The sequence below is a fragment of the Tamandua tetradactyla genome, chromosome 1, assembly GCF_023851605.1.
Source record: "Tamandua tetradactyla isolate mTamTet1 chromosome 1, mTamTet1.pri, whole genome shotgun sequence".
In the NCBI taxonomy this organism is placed as follows: domain Eukaryota; kingdom Metazoa; phylum Chordata; class Mammalia; order Pilosa; family Myrmecophagidae; genus Tamandua; species Tamandua tetradactyla.
In genome coordinates, this window is record NC_135327.1 from 170,420,971 (window position 1) to 170,443,918 (window position 22,948).

A 22,948-nucleotide genomic window follows, 5' to 3' on the forward strand; every position below is an offset into this window, starting at 1 on the left:
GACATTTGTTTTAAACCCAGTGAGGCTTCATTGGATCTCTATAAAAATCAAGAACAAAGATGAAAAAGACTTTGTCAGGTCCTGATGAACAAAAGATAAGTCACCTACATCATAAGGATATTTTACTATTGAGGAGTTCCCAAACTGTTAGGTATGTCAAGTCACACAACTTAGCCTCTCCCTTTCCTATGAGACACACTTAAAATTATTTTTCTTTTGCTGTATATTTGAAAATTTTCATTAAAAAGTTAGAAATTATTTACATTCCATGGTTCTTAAATTTTCCCTTTTCTAACACTCCTATGAAGAAACAAAGGGTTACCAATTGTGAGCTGGTCGTGGACATGTATAAGAATCCTAAACCATGAATAAATGGAAAAGCACTTTATACTACTGAGAATCGCTGATCTAGTTCAACCTCCTTGCTTTAAGATGAAGAAATTAAGGTTCAAGAATGAGGAAGAAATAATGGCTGTTTTGAATGAGATAATGAATACAATTATAAAGCATTACACAAATTATTAAGCACTATATACTTACAAGAGTAAGTAATTTACCTGCAAGGGAAGTGGTGCCACAGTACTAGCAAAAGGGAAGGAGGACACCAAACAAATAGGCTCATTTAAACCAGAGTGGCTCTGCTTTTATTTATATAGCAGGCTTCCAAGTACGATTCAGTTGAGAGTAAAATTTCTCACAGTTAAAAAAAAAATAAAAGTTTGAAAACCACTAGAGTATCAGATCATCTCTGAAGTTCCTTGGGGTACAGAATACCACGAATCAAAGAACTATAATTAACAGTAAAATTAAGAGAACAGACAACTTTTATGTCAGATTTAAAGGTAAGCAATGGAAAAACTTATGTCAGGCCCTAGATTAAAAGACATTAAATAAGCAAACAAACCAAAAGGATGAAATAAATGTAGCAAAACTTGAAGAGACTAATAATAAGCAAAGCATGGAGGTTGAACAGTTTCCCAATGCACTATCTTATAATATTTTTAGTATGTTTCCATCTAAGCCAAATAGATTACTTCTACATTTTAATTATAAAATCAACATAAATAATATAAAGAAAAAATGTGTCTGTGGGGGAATGAACATGCTTTCAAATTTCAACGTCCTTACACAAATATTTCACGTTTGTGTTAGCTTTAGTACAATCACATATTTACACCATTAAAATACAAGGTGCTGGGGGTGGGCCATGGTGGCTCAGGAGGCAGAGTTCTTGTCTGCCAAGCCAGAGACCCAGGTTCGATTCCTGATGCCTGTCCATGCAAGAAAAACAACAACAACAACAACAAAAACATGAGGGGAGATAGGGTATGGAATGTTGGGAGAGGGGAGCTATGCTATGGGATGTTCTGGGTGTTCTTTTTCACTTTTATTCTTACTTTTTTTTTTTTTTTGAGTAATGAAAATGTTCAAAAATTGTGATGATGAATGCACAGCTATATGATACTGAGAACCACTGATTGTAAAAATTTGATGATTTCATTGTATGTGAATATAAAAATACAAAAACTGAGGGTATAAAATTTTACATTCTGAACTTCTAGGAAGACAGCCCACTACAGTAGCTTGAGATTAGCCCTGCTCCATGGAAAAGTTAGAGAAGGGGCAGGAGGGTGACTAAGGTGGCAATTCGGGAGTGCAGCTGACCTGGGAGAGCCTTCTGCACCACATGTGGCAGCCCTGGTTGCAGAGGCCGAGGAACTGAGAGGCAGAAAGCTGGAGCTTGGAGGCGTGGAGCTGCAGAGCCCGTGGGAGTGCATGGACTGGAGCACAGGACTAGGAAGTAAGCCTGGCCACGTTCCTTGAGCAGGCTACCCTCACCAGCACAGCCCTATGACCAGTGACTCATCCCATACCACGCACCTGAACCCCGTTACCTGCTCCCATTCCCCATGCTCCAGGTGCCTCCACCCCACCAGTCCCCAGTACACATACCTGCTTCACACCCCTACCCCAAGGGCAGCCCAACTCACCTCTCCTGCACCCTTCCTGAGCACTATCTACCCCTCCCTGTTCCCTGTAGGCTGTTGTCAGCACATAAAGGTTGTGGGCACTAACCTCCATACCTAGGATACCCCTGCCCCCTGCTCACAGTGTCGCACAGCCTCACCCCGCGCTCCTGGAGCTCAGTGCATCTGTTTATGGTATTTCCAGGCACACGTATGCGCACGGGTCCCCAATTACATCATTCAGCTCTGGGAAATGCACTTTACAATAGTCCTAGAACCGCGCATGGACACAGCCCTCAGCCTCACTTCCCAACTCTGAGAAAATGCTGATCTGTGCAGCCGGGTCATACCTGCCCCCAATCCACGAAGCCGTAATTCTGACCAGCTGCCACAGCGCTATGCATGTGCATTAAAGGGCCCCCGTGCCTTAGATGAGCACACACCAGGGTTACACCCCCCAGACCAGTGCACCCGCACAGCTACATCCTTCCTGGCCAATGGGTGCCCATGTTCACAAGTATTAGCATAACATCCCCAACCTGCAACCCACACCTGCCCTGAAACAAATCACTGTACTGAGTGCTCCATCCGTGCCCTGCTCCCTGCTGTACAACCATCCCGCAAACACACAGCCTGAGACTACTGAAAGAAATCGGTTCCCAAAGTAAATCAATCAAGATATTTACATGTGCTGAAGACAGCAGATCACTATGCATATCACAATGCAGACAGATATAGCCCTAACGACCAAATTAAAACACCTGAGGAGACAGATGTTAGAACAACTAATCAAAGATATTCATACAACTCTGTGTAATAAAATAAGTAGGACAGCAAGAGACATAAAGCAGATCAAGAAGACAGTAGAAGAGCACAAAGAGGAATTTAAAAGAAGAAAGAGAAAAACAGTGGAAATCAGAGATTAAAGACTTTGTTGACCAAATAAAAACATACTAGAGGCACACAACACCAGATTTGAAGAGATAGAAGAAAGAATAAGTGGTACAGAGAACAGGATAATTAACTTCGAAGACTCAAAACAACAAATGGCAAAAAAGATGGAAAAAACTGAATGGGAACTCAGAGAAATGACAGACAAAACAAAGCGCACAAATATATGAATCACTGGTGTCCCAGAAGGAGAAAAGAGGAGTAAAGGGCTAGGAAGAGCAGCTGAGGATACAATGGGGAAAAACCTCCCAACCCACATAAAGGATATAAATATATAAGTCAAAGAAACCCAAAGAACTCTGAACAGAAAAAATCCAAATAGGCTTCCCCAATGCACATACTCATCAGTCTCAGTTTGTCAAATGTTGAAGAGAAGCAGAAAATTCTGAAAGCGGCAAAAGAAAAACAATCTACTACATACAAGGGAAATCAAGTAAGACTGAGTTCAGACTACTCAACTAGCATCCTGGAGGTGAGAAGGCAGTGGTATGACATAGTCAAGACCCTGAAAGAGAAAGACTTCCAGCCAAGAATTCTGTATCCAGCCAAATTGTCCTTCAAAACTGAGGGAGAGGTTAAAGTTTTCACAGACTTAAAAGTCCTGAAAGAATTTGTCAACAAGAGACCGACCCTACAAGAACTATTAAAAGGAGTTTTGCCAGCTGGACAGGAGAGGGAGGTCCAGAGGAGGGCACAGAATTGAAGAGTACCACTACTGGTAATTTAAAGAATACAAAGAGAAAGAGGGAGAAGAATATATAGATCTGACAAATAAAATAAAAGAGATAAGATGGTGGAATCAAGAAACACCTTTTCAGGAATAACTCTGAATGTTAACAGACTAAAAATTTACCAATTAAAAGATACAGATTGGCAGAATGGATTAAGAAGCATAATCCAGCTATATGCTGCTTACAAGAGACTCACTTTAGACACAAGAATACAAATAGACTGAAAGTGAAAGGATGGAAAAAAGATTTTCCACACAAGCTGTAACCAAAAGAACGCAGGAGTAGCTATACTAATATTGGAAAAAATAGACTTTAAATGTAGACATCATAAGCGACAAAGAAGGATGCTATATACTAATTAAAGGGTCAATTCACCAAGAAGACATAAAGACATAACAATCATAAATGTTTATGCTCCCAATCAAGGAGATCCAAAGTACATGAGACAGACATTGGCAAAACTGAAGGGAATGACAGATGTTTCAACAATAATAGTGGGAGACTTCAATACACCACTCTCCTCTATAGATAGAACAACCAGACAGAAGATCAAAAAGGAAACAGAGAGAATAAAATAACTTGATAAATGCATTAGACCTAACAGACATATATAGGTCATTGCACCCCAAAGGACAGGTTATACATTCTTCTCTAGTGTTCATGGAACATTCTCCAGGATAGATCATATGCTGGGGCCCAAAACAGGTCTTTATAAATTTAAAAATAATGAAATTATTCAAAGCACTTTCTCTGATCACAATGGGATGAAGTTTGATCTCAATAACCACCAAAGAACTAGAACATTCATAAATATGTGGAGAAAAAATAACACTCTTAAACAACTAGTGGGTCAAAGAAGAAATTGCTAAAGAAATCAGTAGCTATCTGGAGATGAATGAAAATGAGAATACAACTTATCAGAACTTATGGGACGCAGCAAAGGCTGTGCTGAGAGGGTACTTTATTGCCTTAAATGCCTATATTAAAAAACAAGAGCAAAAATCGAGGGAAAAAAAAAGTTAACTTCAAACCTGAACTTGAGAAAGAAGAGCAAACTAACCCCAAAGCAAACAGGAGAAGATAAATAACAAAGATTAAAACAGAGATAAATGAATGGGACAACAAAAGAACAATAGAAAGAATCAATAAAACCATAAGTTGGTTCTTTGAGAAAATCAATAAAATTGATGGGCCACTTACAAGACTGACAAAGGAAAAAAGAAGAGAGGATGCAAATAAACAAAATCAGAAATGAGAAGGAGTGCATTACCACAGACCCTGAATAAAAAAAATAAGAGGCTACTATGAACAACTAACTGTAGGCCAACAACCTATACAACTTAGAGAAGTGGACAAATTCCTGGAAACACACAAACAAGCAACACTCACACAGGAAGAAGTAGGAGATCTCAACAAACAAATCACAAGTAAAGAGATTCAACCAGTCATCAAAATCTTCTTACAAAGAAAAGCCCAGGGCCAGATGGTTTCATAAGGGAATTTTATCAAACATTCCATAAAGAACTAACACCAATCCTGCTCAAACTTTTTCAAAAAACCAAGGAAAAAGGAACTCTACCTAACTCATTTTATGACGCTAATATCATTTTAATACCAAAACTGGGTAAAGATGCTATAAGAAAGGAAAACTACAGGCCAATCTCCCTAATGAACATAGATACAAAAATTATCAATAAAATATTAGTAAATCGAATCCAACAGCACATTAAAAGAATTATACACCATGACCAAGTGGGGTTTATACAAAGAACGCAAGGATGGCTCAACATAAGAAAATCAATTAATGAAATACAGCACAGTAACAATTCGAAAGGGAAAAACCACATGATCATCCCAATTGATGCTGAAAAAACATTCAATAAAATGCAGCATTCTTTTCTGATAAAAATGCTCCAAAAGACAGGAATCAAAGGTAGCTAACTCAATATGATAAAGGGAATATATGAAAAAACCGATAGCCAACATCATACTCAATGGAGAGAGACTGAATGCTTTCCCCCAAGGTCAGGTACAAGACAAGGATGCCCACTGTCATCACTATTATTCAACATTCTGCTAAAAGTTCTAGCTAGAGCAATCAGGCAGGACAAAGAAGAGGCATCCAAATTGGAAAGAAAGAAGTAAAAATCTCATTATTTGCAGATGATATGATATCAATTCTTGGAAGATTCTGAGAAATCTACAGCAAAGTTACTTGAGCTAATAAATTTAGCAAGGTGGCGGGATATAAAATTAATGTGCAAAAATCAGTAACATTTCTATACACAAGCAATGGCTTAGCTGAGAAGTCAGTTAAGGAAACAATTCCATTCAAAATATCAATTAGAAGAATCAAGTACTTAGGAATGAACTAGGGTTATAAAGGTCTTGCGCACAGAAAACTACATAACATTGCTAAAAGAAATCAAAGGTGATCTAAATAGGTGGAAAGACATTTCCTGCTCATGGATAGGAAGGCTAAATATAGTTAAGACGTCAATTCTCCCCAAATTGATCTACAAATTCAACACAGTACCAATCAAAATTCCAACAACCTATTCTGAAGATTTGGAAAAGCTAACTACCAAGTTCATCTGGAAGGGAAGAGACCCTGAATAGCTAAAAGCATCCTAAAAAAGGACAAAGTGGGAGGATTAAAAACTCCCTGATGTTAAAACCTATTATAAAGCCACAGTGGTCAAAACAGCATGGTACTGGCACAAAGACAGAAGCATTAACCAACGGAATTGAATCAAGAGTGCAGAAATAGACCACCAAATCTATGAACAACTGATTTTGGACAAGGCCCTCAAATCCTCTGAACCGGGACAAAAAAGTATTTTCAATAATGGGGCATGGAAGAACTGGCTATCAAGAGCCAAGAGAATGAAAGAGGACCCCTATCTTACACCCTACACAAAAATTAACTACAAGTGAATCAAACACCTAAATATAAGAAATAGCACCATAAAACTTCTAGAAGAAAGTGTAGGGAAATATCTTCAAGACCTAGTAACAGGAGGTAGCCTCCTAAACTTTACACAGAAAGCATAAACAACAAAAGAAAAAACAGAAAAAACAGATACATGGGAACTCCTCAAAATCAAATGCTTCTGCACCTCAAAAGACTTTGCCAAAAAGGTGAAGAGGAGTCAACTCAATGGGAGAGAATATTTGGAAATCACATATCAGACAAAGGTTTGATTTTGTACACATACAAGGAAATCATACAACTCAACAACAAAAGAACAAACAATCCAATTATAAAATGGGCTAAAGATATGAAAAGGCATTTTTCTGAAGAGCAAATACAGATGGTGCAAAAGCACATGAAGAGATGCTCATTTTTACTGACTATAAGAGAAATGCAGATCAAGACTACAATGAGACACCACCTCACACCTGTAAGAATGGCTGCTATTGAACAAACAGGAAACTCCAAATGTCGGAGAGGACGTGGCGAACCTTATGCAGCAGTGCATAAGCATATGCACTGCTGATGGGAATGTATAATGGTGCAGCCACTATAGAAGATTGTTTGGTGGTTTCTTAGGAAACTAAACATTGAGTTGCCCTATGACCCAGCAATAGCAAAATATCCAGAAGAACTGAAGGCAATGACACAAACAGACATCTGCACACCGATGTTCAAAGCAGCATTATTCACAATCGCCAAAAGATGGAAACAAATCAAATGCCCATCAACAGACGAGTGGATCAACGAAATGTGGTATATACATACGATGCGATATTATGCAGCAGTAAGACAAGATGACATCCTGAAGCACATGACAAGATGGATGAGCCTTGAGGACATAATGCTGAGCGAAATTAGCCAGACACAAAAGGAGAGATACTGCATGATTCCCCTTTTATGACCAGCATAAAGGTATAATCAGAGGCTTATAATACAGGATATAGGGGACTTAGAGATACATAGAAGCTAGAGATGGGTGAACCATTAGCTAATGAGATTGAACTCCAATGTAAGGGAATAGATAGGAGTGAAGGTGATTCTCTAGTGGGTCTAGAAGTAATATAACCATATTGAAGATGAACAAGATTAAAAGGGGTTGTATAGACCTACATATCCCATTGACTCACACTAGAAATATGACTGAGTTCTCGTAAGAATGACTTCAAAGATATGATTCTTGTATAAAGAATGTTTAAGTTCAGGGTACAGGGAGAAAACTGCTATTGTATGCTATGAGCTGTGTTCAAAAGGAAACCATCAGTATTATCACAGTAAGAGCAGAAGTAAATAATGGGGTGAAGGACAAGAGTTAAGAGGAGGTTTAGATTTCCCATTTGGTGAGGGTGTGTTTTCTGTCTCTTGGGAACAATGAAATTATCTAAAATTGAGAATGTTGATGGATTGTGGACTTTGGGTCCTATACATGATGCCCAGGATACACGATTGTTCACCAATCTACTTCTCTGTCAGTGCATCCTTCAGCCACCTGTATGCATTGGGCATCATGTAGAGAATACAGGTGGCTGAAGGATGCACTGACGGAGAAGTAGATTGGCGAACGATGGTGTATACTTATGAATGAAGGTTGTACTGCTACAAAAAGGAAGAATGTCGTGAGGCATGCAATGACGTAAATGAACATGTGGGATATTTGGTGAGACAAAATAAGCCAGAAACAAAAAACAACAATGATACGGTCATCTTTAGAAAATGCTTATAAGAAAACAGGGGCCTAGACTGTAAGCTTCTAGAGCAGACACATTAAGTCCAGAGTGGTGATTATTATTTCTGGATTTTGAGAGGCTGTTTTATATATATAACCTGATATTTAGAGATAAGAAGTCAAACAGGTGGGGTTAATGTAATTCAGAATAGAGAGGTAAGGAAGACAGTGTCTATATTTTAGACCCACACATACTCTTTGAGACCAGTGGAAGAAAGGTTTATTTGATCTGGAACTGAAATTTTCTGTAGTCTATAATCTAATTTAACCTATCTGTACAGCTCATTTGAACAACTGAAACACAGGAAGCACAGAATAAAAAAGAGGTCCTTTAATCCTGTATAGACTATTGTAATGCCTGGGAACATCCTAGAGCATATTAAGCAGATAATCAAAAAGTATTGGCAAAGTCCCCTGAGCGAGGGAAGAAAGACTATGGAACTACTAAACCTTACCATCAGGGAATCCCCGATATTGTGTCAAACTGCAGGGATACCCAAATCAAAAAGCCATGCCCTTGATAATGAGGCTTACTCCTATGAAGCTTACGTAGGTAGCAGAGAAGCTTAAACTACCTACAGGCATGCTAAGAGTTACTTCTGGAGGACCTCTGTTGTTGCTCAGGTGTGGCAACAACCAGTCTCTCTAAGCCCAACTCTGCAAGTGAAATCATTGCCCTCCCCTCTATGTGGAACATGAAATCCAGGGGTGAAAATCTCCCTGGTGACCTGGAGATGATTCCCAGGGTTGAATTCAGACCTGGCACCGTGGGATCAACAGTTACATCCTAACCAAAAGGTGGAAAAGAAGTGTAATTAATAAAGTATCAGTGGCAGAGACAGTTCAAATAGAGTTGAGAGGCTACTCTAGAGGTGGCTCCTATGCAAGGTTTGGATAGAACTTGCTACCTATCATAACCTGCCAACTCCCAACCAGGACCATTCCAGCCAATTCTAAAGAACACCTAGGGCAATATAAAAGATTCCACAAGGATTCCAGGCACTAGAGCAACTTTCCAGAAACCTACAACCTCCAGATGGGTCCCTGGTCCAGATAAGTCCTGAAACTTAGCCCAGAACATCAGATAGTTCCATCTTCCTACCCCATATTAGTGACTGACCCTTCTAACAGCAAAAATTTAGAATGGTCATAGTCCAAACAACCCCAAAGAGAGGTATGGAAAGATTCATAGGTCTTGGTGATAGGGGAATTATACATAGGTGTATAATGGTGATGGGGGAATTATACATAGAAGATAGGACTTAACAAATGAATATAAATGCTGAATCATTAAATCGATATCTCTTTTAGTCTCCAGTATTTTAGAGCAGCTAGAAATAAAAACCTAAAATTGTGAAATTGTAATTGATGTCAAAGTCTGAAATATGTTCTACAACTAACTGCGGTGATGTGCTTTGAAATTTATAGCTTTTTTGTATATATGCTACTGTTCATAAAAAAAGAAGGAAAAAAAAGTCAACTGTGATGATAAAAAGTATTTAAGCCCTCTAGCCTCCTATATTCCGGAGCAGCTAGAAGGAAAAATATGAGAGGATGGTATATTAGCCCATGATAAATTCTGGGATGTGTCCTGTAACCACTTGTGGACGAGTGATTTGAAAATTACCGCTTTTTTCTTTCTTTGCTTTGTATAATGTTATACTATACAATAAAAAAAGTTAAAAAAAAAAATAAGAGAAACGATTATTCCCACAAAACTGATTAGGATTAAAACAAATCCTTTCAAACCAGCATACATACCAAAACACTGAAATTTGTTAAATAACTACTTGTTAAAACATACTTGGAAATTTAAAGCTTTTTTTGCAAATATGTTATATTTCACAATAAAAAAATATTAAAAAAAAAAAAGAAGAAGAAGAAGAAAAAGAAGAAGCCAGGAGAGAAAGCTAGCAGACGCCACCATGTGCCTTCCCAACTGAGAAAGGCGTTCTGGACAGCATCAGCCTTTCTTGAGTGAAGGTAACCTCTTATTGGTGCCTTAATTTGGACATTTCCATGGCCTTAGAACTGTAAACTTGCAACTTAATAAATTCCCTTTTAAAAGCCAAAAAAAAAAAAAAAAATTTTTTTTTACAGTGTATTTTTCACTCAGCATACAAATTTTTTTTTCATTTCAAAAGGCACTTAAAAAATTTTCTTTTAATTTCAAAAGGAACTTACATGGTCTGGTTCCAGCTGGCAGTGTCGAGCCAAGGCATGAAGCAGCCTCTGAATATAAGCTTTGAAGATGCCATGAATAACCTCATCGTTAGTTTTGTACAAATGCTCCCCTAGTCGGTACCAAAAGTTAAAGGAAATTTCTACTACCTGTTAGATTAAAAGAAAGAAGGAAAAGGGGTTTATCTGAATAGGAGAAGTAATGTAATAAAAGGAGTTAATTATTGCTAAGATCAGAAAGAAAATATACTTTTAAATAACATGAAGAGAACTGCTCCTTTTCTGTAGCAATATTTACCAACATTCTCCGAATGTATTTTTCAACTTTAGTCTCAAAACTCTACTTAGGATGACTGACATAGTTCTGGGATAACTTCTCAAATAGTGTGATGGATTTTGAATTTAGAAGAACAGATATAGAAATGGAAGTTTATTTTAAAGTATTTTTTCCCCAAATTCTGAAATAATTTTATGTTCAAGATTAGAACACTTCTTAGCAGGCAAACACCTGCAATTTTCTGAACACAACTGAATCAGCGTCATATGTCACTTTTACTCACCTGTTTCTTAAGAGAGAAAGAAAGGGAGAAAAAGTTCTGGGATTTTATCTACACTTATCTTACAAGACACTACTTCCTTCCAAAAACATTTTGGGTTTCATTAAAATCTAGATATCCTCATGAGATTATGTCAAATAAACACTGTCTTTTATATGATAATAGAAAAAGGATTGAGGATCAGGACTACTGTGCCTTCTCCCTAACATGTGCTGACCATCCTTTTCTCATCAGCGATCCAAAAGGATCCAAAGAATCTAAATATTTAAAACCATGCCCCAACTTAGGAGTACTTCCTTCTCACTTCTTATACTATGGAGAGTAGGTTAAACTTTTCAAATAAATGAAGAGATTTAAAAACATCTAGCAGACTTAAAAGAAGCATCTTTAAGATGCACAGTTGGTATATTTACAGTCACTGAATGAAAAGATTCTTAAATCCTTTTAATCCCTTTCTCATTCACAACCCTCATTTGGAGAAAAATTTGGGGTATTAAGACTTGTGGAGGTACAGTTAGGATTGGAAGTGCTTTCTAGCTATAAAGCTCTAAAGAATAAATGTAGTTAAAAAGGGGACTCAGTAGAGGTTTAGACTACTTTAAGAAAAAGAGATAATGAGTTCCTTGAGGTACCTACAAACAGTCAGGTAAAGCAGGTAATAAAATAGATTAAAAAAAATTCAAAGCAGAAGCCTAAATCTAATACAAAAATAAACAGAGGAAAAAAAAATTAACAGAGAAAACTCCCACAGGAAAACATGCCTAGCTGTCATATTAGTTAAAACCAACATTAGAAATTATCCCAAATAAAAAGCTGAAAATGAGGCAATCAAACACAGATAATGTGCAGCACAAAACTCATAGAGGATTATGGCTTTAGTATACTGTAGATATTACCTCATATTGAGGATGTCCTGCACAGATTAGAAGCAGCTCCAGAGTCCGTAAGTCCCCAAGACCTTGGCCTGGAGTACACACAATTTTTTCGAGAAAAGTTTCACATAACTCAGTGAAAATACGGCAGTAATTCAGAACTCTGGATAAAAGAAAAATGAGAGCACCAAGTCAGAAAAACGGATTTTAGATGTACATACTTTCAGACACAATTTATCAAATTTTATTTTATTTGATAAAAATAAATAAAAATTAGTGCCTCAGACTAAGGGGCACACAATGTCCAAAAGAGCCACCTTTACTTAGATTGTATGCTTCTACACAAATAAACAAATGAGTTGTAAGTCAGTACAAATCCTCAAGTACTTAAACACTTTAATAAAAATTCCCATATTATATTTGATATTTTGAGGTTCACTCCTAATTCTTTGAGCCTTAACCTTTGTAAGTGCAAAAAATTAACTACTTATCATTACTGGTAAATCTACAACCTCTCCTTCTGCATCTGGTTTGCCACTCTCATTTCAGATGAGAACAGAGCATCTTTAAGATGCACAGTTGGTATATTTACAGTCAGTAAGAATCAGATAATAAAATGTGACTTAAAAGAACACCAGATTGAGGTAAACCTAGAGCTCCAGCTTTAAATAATCACTCACTTATCTAAATCCTCACGTGCCACAGCCATATGATAGGCAGTCTCCAATGTCAGGACTCCTTGAAAGAGTTGCATGGCTAATGGCAAGTTAGTCTCCACATTCTCGATAGCATAGAGAGCAGAGCACACACAGTCTGAAGCAGCTTCATGAAGGTTGGACGAGGTCTTATCTTGTTGCTGGGAGATAGTAGGAATAGGGAAGTAAGAAGTAGGATCATTAAATAACAATCTAAGTAGCAGGAAAACAATTATAACCGTTTTCTAAACATGACCCTGAAATGTACAACAGCCCAGTAGTCATAGCCTACCACAAGACAACATCCATCAATTTTCCTAGTCCTATTTCTAGTTCTTAAATACTAGGTAAATCAGCTTATTGGTATCTCAATCAGTCATACAATTTATAATAGCCAAATTTTTGTTCACACTAGTCCCTCAAAATGGATGCTACGTGTTTGTTCCCTGCCCTATTTCAGTCTGTGGAAATCTTTTTTCTGATATTCAAATACTACCTAAAATGAAGGGACCAAAACTAAACATATCATTTGAAATATCAGAATACCAAGGAAAAACTGAAGTTTCTAAAACTTCCAGGGAGGGGAGACGGGGTTCACTTAGAAAGCAGCAAAATCAGTTAACTGACTTCTCATTCGCAATGACACCTTAGTAGATAAGAAAGCAAGACTTCTGAAATTTTGAAGGAAAATAAATATTGAATTCATCTAGCCAAACCATCAATCAAGAATGAAAATAAAATAAAAATACTTCTCAGACTTGTACAAACTCAAAATTTACTTCCCATGTATCCCTTTCTAAGGAAGTTATTGGAGGAGATTAAAAAAAAACAGTTAATCCAATTCAGAAGCATAGTAAATAAAAGTCCTAGGATGACAGCTGGGGGAATAGATGTAAAGTGCAATTGTTACAAATTAGAACAGATCAGAAAGTTCAAAGAAGGAAGCCTCCAGGGTTTCTATGAAAGAAAGCACAGCTGGATAAATTTGATGAAGACATACTATTCTTCGTGAATAATAAAAAACAAGGGCATTTAGAATTTCCCAGGGCAGGGTTGAGAGGGAACTATGTAACAGGGTGAGGAGAGCATAAAGATATAAATCATTCATTAGGTTAGTGGTGGGTTTGATATTCATCGTAATATGTTTTAAAAATTAAATAAATGTTCAAATTTGTTCTTCTGTCTATATCATTTATTATATTTTTAGAAGATTTTTTAAAAAGAGCTATAGAGGAAAGAACTGTATAAGAAAGACATGGTCCAACTAGAAAGCAAACTAAAATATGGCATGATTTTGAACTATCGAATGAATATAAAAAAAGAGAATACATTTGATCCCAACTCTAGAAACAATCTTCTTACAAAGTGGTAGAGGTTCTGACACTGGATCAGTGTCATACTATTTAGCTTCTTCCTTACTCTAATTCCAATTACCAAAAGTCACCACTGTTAAGTCTCAAGTGTATTCTAAACTGTCTTCCATTCCTATGTAATCATATTTACAAAATTTTTAAATGTAAGTGGGATTTGCATTTATGTATAATAACCACACATTTATAATGACAATAACACAATTTGGTGAGATAAGAGTCGAAACGGTCATAATTGAGGTAAGGCCACAGATATGGTGAAAAGACAAAGACTAGTGAAACTATTAGCATCTAACTTCCCTGAGTATTAGTTTCTGTCCCAAGAGTGACAGCAGAAATATACAAATAGTGAAATACCAAAAATCTCTCTCCTTGGACAATGTGCTTTACTTTTTACAGTGACATCACTTTAGAATCACGCTACCATCTTCTAAATAATAGCACATCAATATACACACTGTATACCAAGAGTTTCCATACTAACAAGTTAGTCTTCATTAAAGGAGCCCTCTAGAAGAAAGAAAAAGCTGCTCAGATCATTCAAATATTTGTTCCATACCAGTGCTTGAGATACTCTATTTCTGGTTCTAACAATCAACTTTATTCTTAGCATTCACTTATCCCTCTTTTCCAAGGCATGGGAATGCATTAGTAGGCATTACCACTTTCAAAATTTAAAGAAGAAATGCACAAGTATATATAAAGATACTAGTTCTTGTTCTACTAATCTCAAAATCCCTCAATAACCCCAGGCACCTGTCTGATATTTAACTAAACTATCACAATTATGAAAATAATAATCTGATCTATAATTGTTTCTGGATGAACTAAGGATAACTAATTTTTTTTTTTTTTGCATGGGCAGGCACCAGGAATCGAACCCAGGCCTCCAGCATGGCAGGTGAGAACTCTGCCTGCTAAGCCACCATGGCCCACCCAGATAACTATTTTTCAAATCCCCCCTTTCTGTATTTTCTAAACATTTTATGTCCTGGTAATTATGTCATGGTAACGCAAACTGAAAGAGGAGACCTAATGACCACTAGAAACACACAATTTTTAATCTTTTAAAACAAAGAAAAAGAGAACAATTTTTTTTGTTACTTGAATTTTAATGTCAATTACTTATTTGTATAATTGTAAAACTGCCTTCTTCTTAAACATAATTAAATTTTATTCTGAGTATTAAAACTGATACCCTAATTTGGTACTTGGAAACAAAGAAAAGACATCACAGTTGCTATCCTACCATCATCTTCCAATCAACATGCAAAAATGTGAAAGCACCAGTATGGCCCTGAAGGTTAGTTATTATAACTGTGTGTGGCAGAAATACTTCAATAAACAAAGTCATTACTCACCAAAACCTCAAAAAGGAGTGCTAGTAATTTATTGTTAGCCATGAAGTTACTGTCCAAAACTCCCAAGTTAAACCAACTTCCCAAACAGCGAAAAACCTTCATAAGCATTTTTTCATCTGTTCCTGCTTTTTCTACACAGGTCATCTGAAAATAAGGGAAAGAGGTTAAAACGAATAATGCCAATCTCTATGTTTAAACCATTACTACAATTACCTTACAAGTATAATAATGGCAAAGATGACAATTATAATAGCTAATAACTATAAGAGTTAGCATTCACTTATTCTTCTTTATTAATAAACAATTTTTATTATTAATAAATAATATTTTATTAATATTAATATTTATTATTAACTATTATTAATCTCCATTACCTGAGATAATGTGAAAACTGAGGTTTGGTAACAGAGGTTACAGATACTTGCCTAAAGAAAGCCATGTTTCAGAAAAAAATTACTGTTTTTTTAGTTCTCACTTCTGCATTAATGTAGTTATATCAATAAAATTGTTTTCTTTTTGTATGGGCAGGCACCGGGAATCGAACCCACATCTCCGGCATGGCAGGTGAGAATTCTGCCACTAAGCCACCGATGCAATGCCCAATAAAACTTTTTTTTAAGTAATATTTCCTCATCTATACACCTGATTTTTATAGATTAGAAATAATCTAGTCATACTGCTATAGATTCCCACATGACAAGCTGATGGTCAAATACTTCACCAAATATGCCATTCTACCAAAAGTGATACTATAATGTCTATAGAAGTTATAAAATAGAATGATCACACCAAAATTCACCACTGCTTCTCGTTGCAGACTGTTTTTGTAATGCATATTTTTAATAAAGCAAAAGGTAATGTAACTTTTTCTGGATAAAATCTTTATCCATCTGTAGGTAATAGGTTAGAAATATAATTGCCATGGAGGTCGGGAAGGATGGGAGGGGAGTGAAATTCCATAAAGTATAATCAAATAAATCTAATGCTGACATTTGTACTTCCACATAGCCATGCTCCCCCTACAGGTTTATGTTTGCAGTATCAGGCAATAGTGTTTACATACTTACTAATTAATTAGTGTGAACTGCAATGAAGGAAGAAAAGAAGAAATAATTCAAGTACGTTTATGACAATCACACTTAAAGAATCAGATTCTGATATTCATGGTTCCAGTGCTGATATAAACTGTAGAGAAAAATCCTCTATTTGCTTGTATATATATATACAGAAGAAAAATCTTGTTAATATCAAGGAATTCCTATATTTCAAAAACTTCTAAAGAGAGACTGCAGCAATGATATTACTTAGTATATTACTATATATTAATATACAATAAGACCAATTAGTATATTATAAAAGACTGCTTAGAAATATTAAGAACATGGGGAAACAGAAGCATCCATCTGCTATAAACCAAATTTTTACTATCTTCTTTTAGTAAATACTCAATTATTTATTGAAGAAAGGATGGCAAAAAAGAAGAAAAAAGCTGAGAATCACAGCTCTAGCAGGGAAATACCTACACAACCCACCAGAAGTCCCCGCTGCCGCTCCCCGGACACCCCTTCTGAGGTGGCCACCCAGCCCAGCACACAGCCCTGTGCCCACAGCTCCGCGGTACCAGAGAGCCGGGGGTGCCCGTGACTCCTGGCTGTCAGTGCCAGGACCACCGCTCTTCATTCTCTTCATCATGGCAAACGCTGTGCGCCCGGGAGGCATCCTGCGGCCAGTACGATGAGTGCCAAAGAGGACCAGGGGATGGAACTAGAAGTATTACGTTCGATTTATGAAGGAGATAAAAATTTCCGGGAGTTAAGTCCAGTTTCCTTTCAATATAGCGCGAAAATGGTGATACCAAAGCCTTCTTAATAAAGATTTCCTGGACAGAAACATATCCCCAAATACCTCCAATTATATCTATGAACGCTTTTTTTTTTTGACAACACCATATTGTCAGCTGTAAAGCAGAGTATATTAGCCAAGTTACAGGAAGCAGTTGAAGTTAACCTTGGAACTGCTATGACACATACGTTGTTTGATATGCCAAAGACAATAAAGAACAGTTCATGGAGAATCACCATCTCATTAATTCTACAACATCCATAAGCAATATTATCTCCTAATATTGATACTCCTAATACAGTCCCTTCAAGTAAGAAAAATGACAAAAAAGAACAACTTTCAAAAGCTCAGAATTGGAAACTGGCAGATAAAACAGATCAGAAAGGGGAACTTCCTCAAGGATGGAACTGGGTTGATATGGTTAAACATTTAAGCAAAACTGGTTCTAAAGATGATGAATAATGCTTGGAATGTGCGATAAGGAAAATGCATCCTTTAAAAAAGAAAACTGGATTCAAAATCTTTCATTATCTTTTCTGGTACTGAAGTAGCTTTTTATAAAATAATTTTTTGTATGTTTCTTATGTAAAAAGTGTTGTAAGCTAAAAAGGTCATAAAATGATCTGATTTGGTTGTATTAAGTTATTTTCACAAACTTGAATGAAAAAGTATTTGCAAAGTCCCCTTAGGGGAATGGTGAGAAAGGGGGAAAATTCAACTTCCCCAAGTGAAGAATTCTTGATATTCCCAAAGCAGTAGGGACAACCAAAGCAATAGACTGAGTGAGTCCGCAATCTTGGGGTTTGTTCATATAAAAAAAATTTTTTTTTTTACATTTTTTTATTAAGTAAAAAAAATTAACTAACACAACATTTAGAAATCATTCCATTCTACATATGCAATCAGGAATTCTTAATATCATCACATAGATGTATGATCATCATTTCTTAGTACATATGCATCGATTTAGAAAAAGAAATAGCAAGACAACAGAAAAAGAAATAAAATGATAATATAGAGAAAAATTAAAAATAAAAAATACAAAAATATATAAGAAAAAAACAACTATAGCTCAGATGCAGCTTCATTCAGTGTTTTAACATAATTACATTACAATTAGGTAGTATTGTGCTGTCCATTTTTTTTTTTAGAAATCATACCATTCTACATATGCAATCAGTAATTCTTAACATCATCACATAGATGCATGATCATCGTTTCTTAGTACATTTGCATCGGTTTAGAAGAACTAGCAATACAACCGAAAAAGATATAGAATGTTAATATAGAGAAAAAAAATAAAAGTAATAATAGTAAGTACAAAACAAAACAAAACAAAAACCTATAGCTCGGATGCAGCTTCATTCAGTGTTTTAACATGATTACTTTACAATTAGGTATTATTGTGCTGTCCATTTTTGAGTTTTTGTATCTAGTCCTGTTGCACAGTCTGTATCCCATCAGCTCCAATTACCCATTATCTTACCCTGTTTCTAACTCCTGCTGAACTCTGTTACCAATGACATATTCCAAGTTTATTCTCAAGTGTCGATTCACATCATTGGGACCATACAGTATTTGTCTTTTAGTTTTTGGCTAGACTCACTCAGCATAATGTTCTCTAGGTACATCCATGTTATTACATGCTTCATAAGTTTATCCTGCCTTAAAGTTGCATAATATTCCATCGTATGTATATACCACAGTTTGTTTAGCCACTCGTCTGTTGATGGACATTTTGGCTGTTTCCATCTCTTTGCAATTGTAAATAACACTGCTATAAACATTGGTGTGCAAAGGTCCGTTTGAGTTTTTGCCCTTAATTCCTTTGAGTAGATTCCCAGCAATGGTATTGCTGGGTCGTATGGCAATTCTATATTCAGCTTTTTGAGGAACCGCCAAACTGCCTTCCACAGTGGTTGCACCATTTGACATTCGCACCAACAGTGGATAAGTGTGCCTCTTTCTCCGCATCCTCTCCAGCACTTGTCACTTTCTGTTTTGTTGATAATGGCCATTCTGGTGGGTGTGAGATGATATCTCATTGTGGTTTTGATTTGCATTTCTCTAATGGCCAGGGACATTGAGCATCTCTTCATGTGCCTTTTGGCCATTTGTATTTCCTCCTCTGAGAGGTGTCTATTCAAGTCTTTTCCCCATTTTGTAATTGGGTTGGCTGTCTTTTTGTTGTTGAGTTGAACAATCTCATTATAAATTCTGGATACTAGACCTTTATCTGATATGTCGTTTCCAAATATTGATTCCCGTCGTGTAGGCTGTCTTTCTACTTTCTTGATGAAGTTCTTTGATGCACAAAAGTGTTTAATTTTGAGGAGTTCCCATTTATTTATTTCCTTCTTCAGTGCCCTTGCTTTAGGTTTAAGGTCCATAAAACTGTCTCCAATTGTAAGATTCATAAGATATCTCCCTACATTTTCCTCTAACTGTTTTATGGTCTTAGACCTAATGTTTAGATCTTTGATCCATTTTGAGTTAACTTTTGTATAGGGTGTGAGATATGGGTCTTCTTTCATTCTTTTGCATATGGATATCCAGTTCTCTAGGCACCATTTATTGAAGAGACTGTTCTGTCCCAGGTGAGTTGGCTTGACTGCCTTATCAAAGATCAAATGTCCATAGATGAGAGGGTCTATATCTGAGCACTCTATTCGATTCCATTGGTCGATATATCTATCTTTATGCCAATTCCATGCTGTTTTGACCACTGTGGCTTCATAATATGCCTTAAAGTCAGGCAGCATGAGACCTCCAGCTTCGTTTTTTTCCTCAAGATATTTTTAGCAATTCGGGGCACCCTGCCCTTCCAGATAAATTTGCTTATTGGTTTTTCTATTTCTGAAAAATAAGTTGTTGGGATTTTGATTGGTATTGCATTGAATCTGTAAATCAATTTAGGTAGGATTGACATCTTAACTATATTTAGTCTTCCAATCCATGAACACGGTATGCCCTTCCATCTATTTAGGTCTTCTGTGATTTCTTTTAGCAGTTTTTTGTAGTTTTCTTTATATAGGTTTTTTGTCTCTTTAGTTAAATTTATTCCTAGGTATTTTATTCTTTTAGTTGCAATTGTAAATGGGATTCGTTTCTTGATTTCCCCCTCCGCTTGTTCATTGCTAGTGTATAGAAATGCTACAGATTTTTGAATGTTGATCTTGTAACCTGCTACTTTGCTGTACTCATTTATTAGCTCTAGTAGTTTTGTTGTGGATTTTTCAGGGTTTTCGACATATAGTATCATATCGTCTGCAAACAGTGATAGTTTTACTTCTTCCTTTCCAATTTTGATGCCTTGTATTTCTTTTTCTTGTCTAATTGCTCTGGCTAGAACCTCCAACACAATGTTGAATAATAGTGGTGATAGTGGACATCCTTGTCTTGTTCCTGATCTTATGGGGAAAGTTTTCAATTTTTCCCCATTGAGGATGATATTAGCTGTGGGTTTTTCATATATTCCCTCTATCATTTTAAGGAAGTTCCCTTGTATTCCTATTTTTTGAAGTGTTTTCAACAGGAAAGGATGTTGAATCTTGTCAAATGCCTTCTCTGCATCAATTGAGATGATCATGTGATTTTTCTGCTTTGATTTGTTGATATGGTGTATTACATTAATTGATTTTCTTATGTTGAACCATCCTTGCATACCTGGGATGAATCCTACTTGGTCATGATGTATAATTCTTTTAATGTGTTGTTGGATATGATTTGCTAGAATTTTATTGAGGATTTTTGCATCTATATTCATTAGAGAGATTGGCCTGTAGTTTTCTTTTTTTGTAATATCTTTGCCTGGTTTTGGTATGAGGGTGATGTTGGCTTCATAGAATGAATTAGGTGGTTTTCCCTCCGCTTCGATTTTTTTGAAGAGTTTGAGGAGAGTTGGTACTAATTCTCTCTGGAATGTTTGGTAGAATTCACATGTGAAGCCGTCTGGTCCTGGACTTTTCTTTTTAGGAAGCTTTTGAATGACTGATTCAATTTCTTTACTTGTGATTGGTTTGTTGAGGTCATCTATGTCTTCTTGAGTCAAAGTTGGTTGTTCATGTCTTTCCAGGAACCTGTCCATTTCCTCTAAATTGTTGTATTTATTAGCGTAAAGTTGTTCATAGTATCCTGTTATTACCTCCTTTATTTCTGTGAGGTCAGTAGTTATGTCTCCTCTTCCATTTCTGATCTTATTTATTTGCATTTTCTCTCTTCTTCTTTTTGTCAATCTTGCTAAGGGCCCATCAATCTTATTGATTTTCTCATAGAACCAACTTCTGGCCTTACTGATTTTCTCTATCGTTTTCATGTTTTCAATTTCATTTATTTCTGCTCTAATCTTTGTTATTTCTTTCCTTTTGCTTGCTTTGGGATTAGTTTGCTGTTCTTTCTCCAGTTCTTCCAAATGGACAGTTAATTCCTGCATTTTTGCCCTTTCTTCTTTTCTGATATAGGCATTTAGGGTAATAAATTTCCCTCTTAGCACTGTCTTTGCTGCGTCCCATAAGTTTTGATATGTTGTGTTTTCATTTTCATTCGCCTCGAGGTATTTGCTAATTTCTCTAGCAATTTCTTCTTTGACCCACTCGTTGTTTAGGAGTGTGTTGTTGAGCCTCCACGTATTTGTGAATTTTCTGGCACTCCGCCTATTATTGATTTCCAACTTCATTCCTTTATGATCTGAGAAAATGTTGTGTATGATTTCAATCTTTTTAAATTTGTTAAGACTTGCTTTGTGACCCAGCATATGGTCTATCTTTGAGAATGATCCATGAGCACTTGAGAAAAAGGTGTATCCTGCTGTTGTGGGATGTAATGTCCTATAAATGTCTGTTAAGTCTAGCTCATTTATAGTAATATTCAGATTCTCTATTTCTTTATTGATCCTCTGTCTAGATGTTCTGTCCATTGATGAGAGTGGTGAATTGAAGTCTCCAACTATTATGGTATATGAGTCTATTTCCCTTTTCAGTGTTTGCAGTGTATTCCTCACGTATTTGGGGGCATTCTGGTTCGGTGCGTAAATATTTATGATTGTTATGTCTTCTTGTTTAATTGTTCCTTTTATTAGTATATAGTGTCCTTCTTTGTCTCTTTTAACTGTTTTACATTTGAAGTCTAATTTGTTGGATATTAGTATAGCCACTCCTGCTCTTTTCTGGTTGTTATTTGCATGAAATATCTTTTCCCAACCTTTCACTTTCAACCTATGTTTATCTTTGGGTCTAAGATGTGTTTCCTGTAGACAGCATATAGAAGGATCCTGTTTTTTAATCCATTCTGCCAATCTATGTCTTTTGATTGGGGAATTCAGTCCATTGACATTTAGTGTTATTACTGTTTGGATAATATTTTCCTCTAACATTTTGCCTTTTGTATTATATATATCATATCTGATTTTCCTTCTTTCTACACTCTTCTCCATACCTCTCTCTTCTGTCTTTTTGTATCTGACTCTAGTGCTCCCTTTAGTATTTCTTGCAGAGCTGGTCTCTTGGTCACAAATTCCCTCAGTGACTTTTTGTCTGAGAATGTTTTAATTTCTCCCTCATTTTTTTTTTTTTTTTTTTTTTTTTAAAGGAAAGACAGAGAGAAGGAAGGAAGGATAGAAGGAAGGAAGGAAGGAAGAAAGGGAAACATTTTTAAACATTTTCTTGTTTTATTGTATTCTGTTTCTCCGTTTTTTTTTTGTTACATGGGCTGGGGCCGGGAATC

General features: G+C 36.2%; 1 protein-coding gene and 1 pseudogene across 3 annotated transcripts in view; one reads left to right on the forward strand and one right to left on the reverse strand.

Annotated features, from left to right (window-relative positions):
• Nucleotides 1-22,948, reverse strand: part of TNPO3 (transportin 3) — a 140,970-nt gene that overhangs the window by 49,161 nt on the left and 68,861 nt on the right. For both annotated transcript variants that reach the window (XM_077126703.1, XM_077126727.1), the window contains 4 exons: nucleotides 15,386-15,529; nucleotides 12,640-12,815; nucleotides 11,984-12,122; nucleotides 10,534-10,680 (listed from right to left, as the gene is read on the reverse strand). In XM_077126703.1, coding sequence (XP_076982818.1) covers nucleotides 10,534-10,680; nucleotides 11,984-12,122; nucleotides 12,640-12,815; nucleotides 15,386-15,529 — 606 coding nt within the window. The remainder of the gene's footprint in view (nucleotides 1-10,533; nucleotides 10,681-11,983; nucleotides 12,123-12,639; nucleotides 12,816-15,385; nucleotides 15,530-22,948) is intronic.
• Nucleotides 713-17,773, forward strand: LOC143655721 (RWD domain-containing protein 4 pseudogene; annotated as a pseudogene). The gene is made up of 4 exons (XR_013162243.1): nucleotides 713-842; nucleotides 14,890-14,925; nucleotides 15,914-15,949; nucleotides 16,824-17,773. The product of XR_013162243.1 is annotated as an RWD domain-containing protein 4 pseudogene (transcript).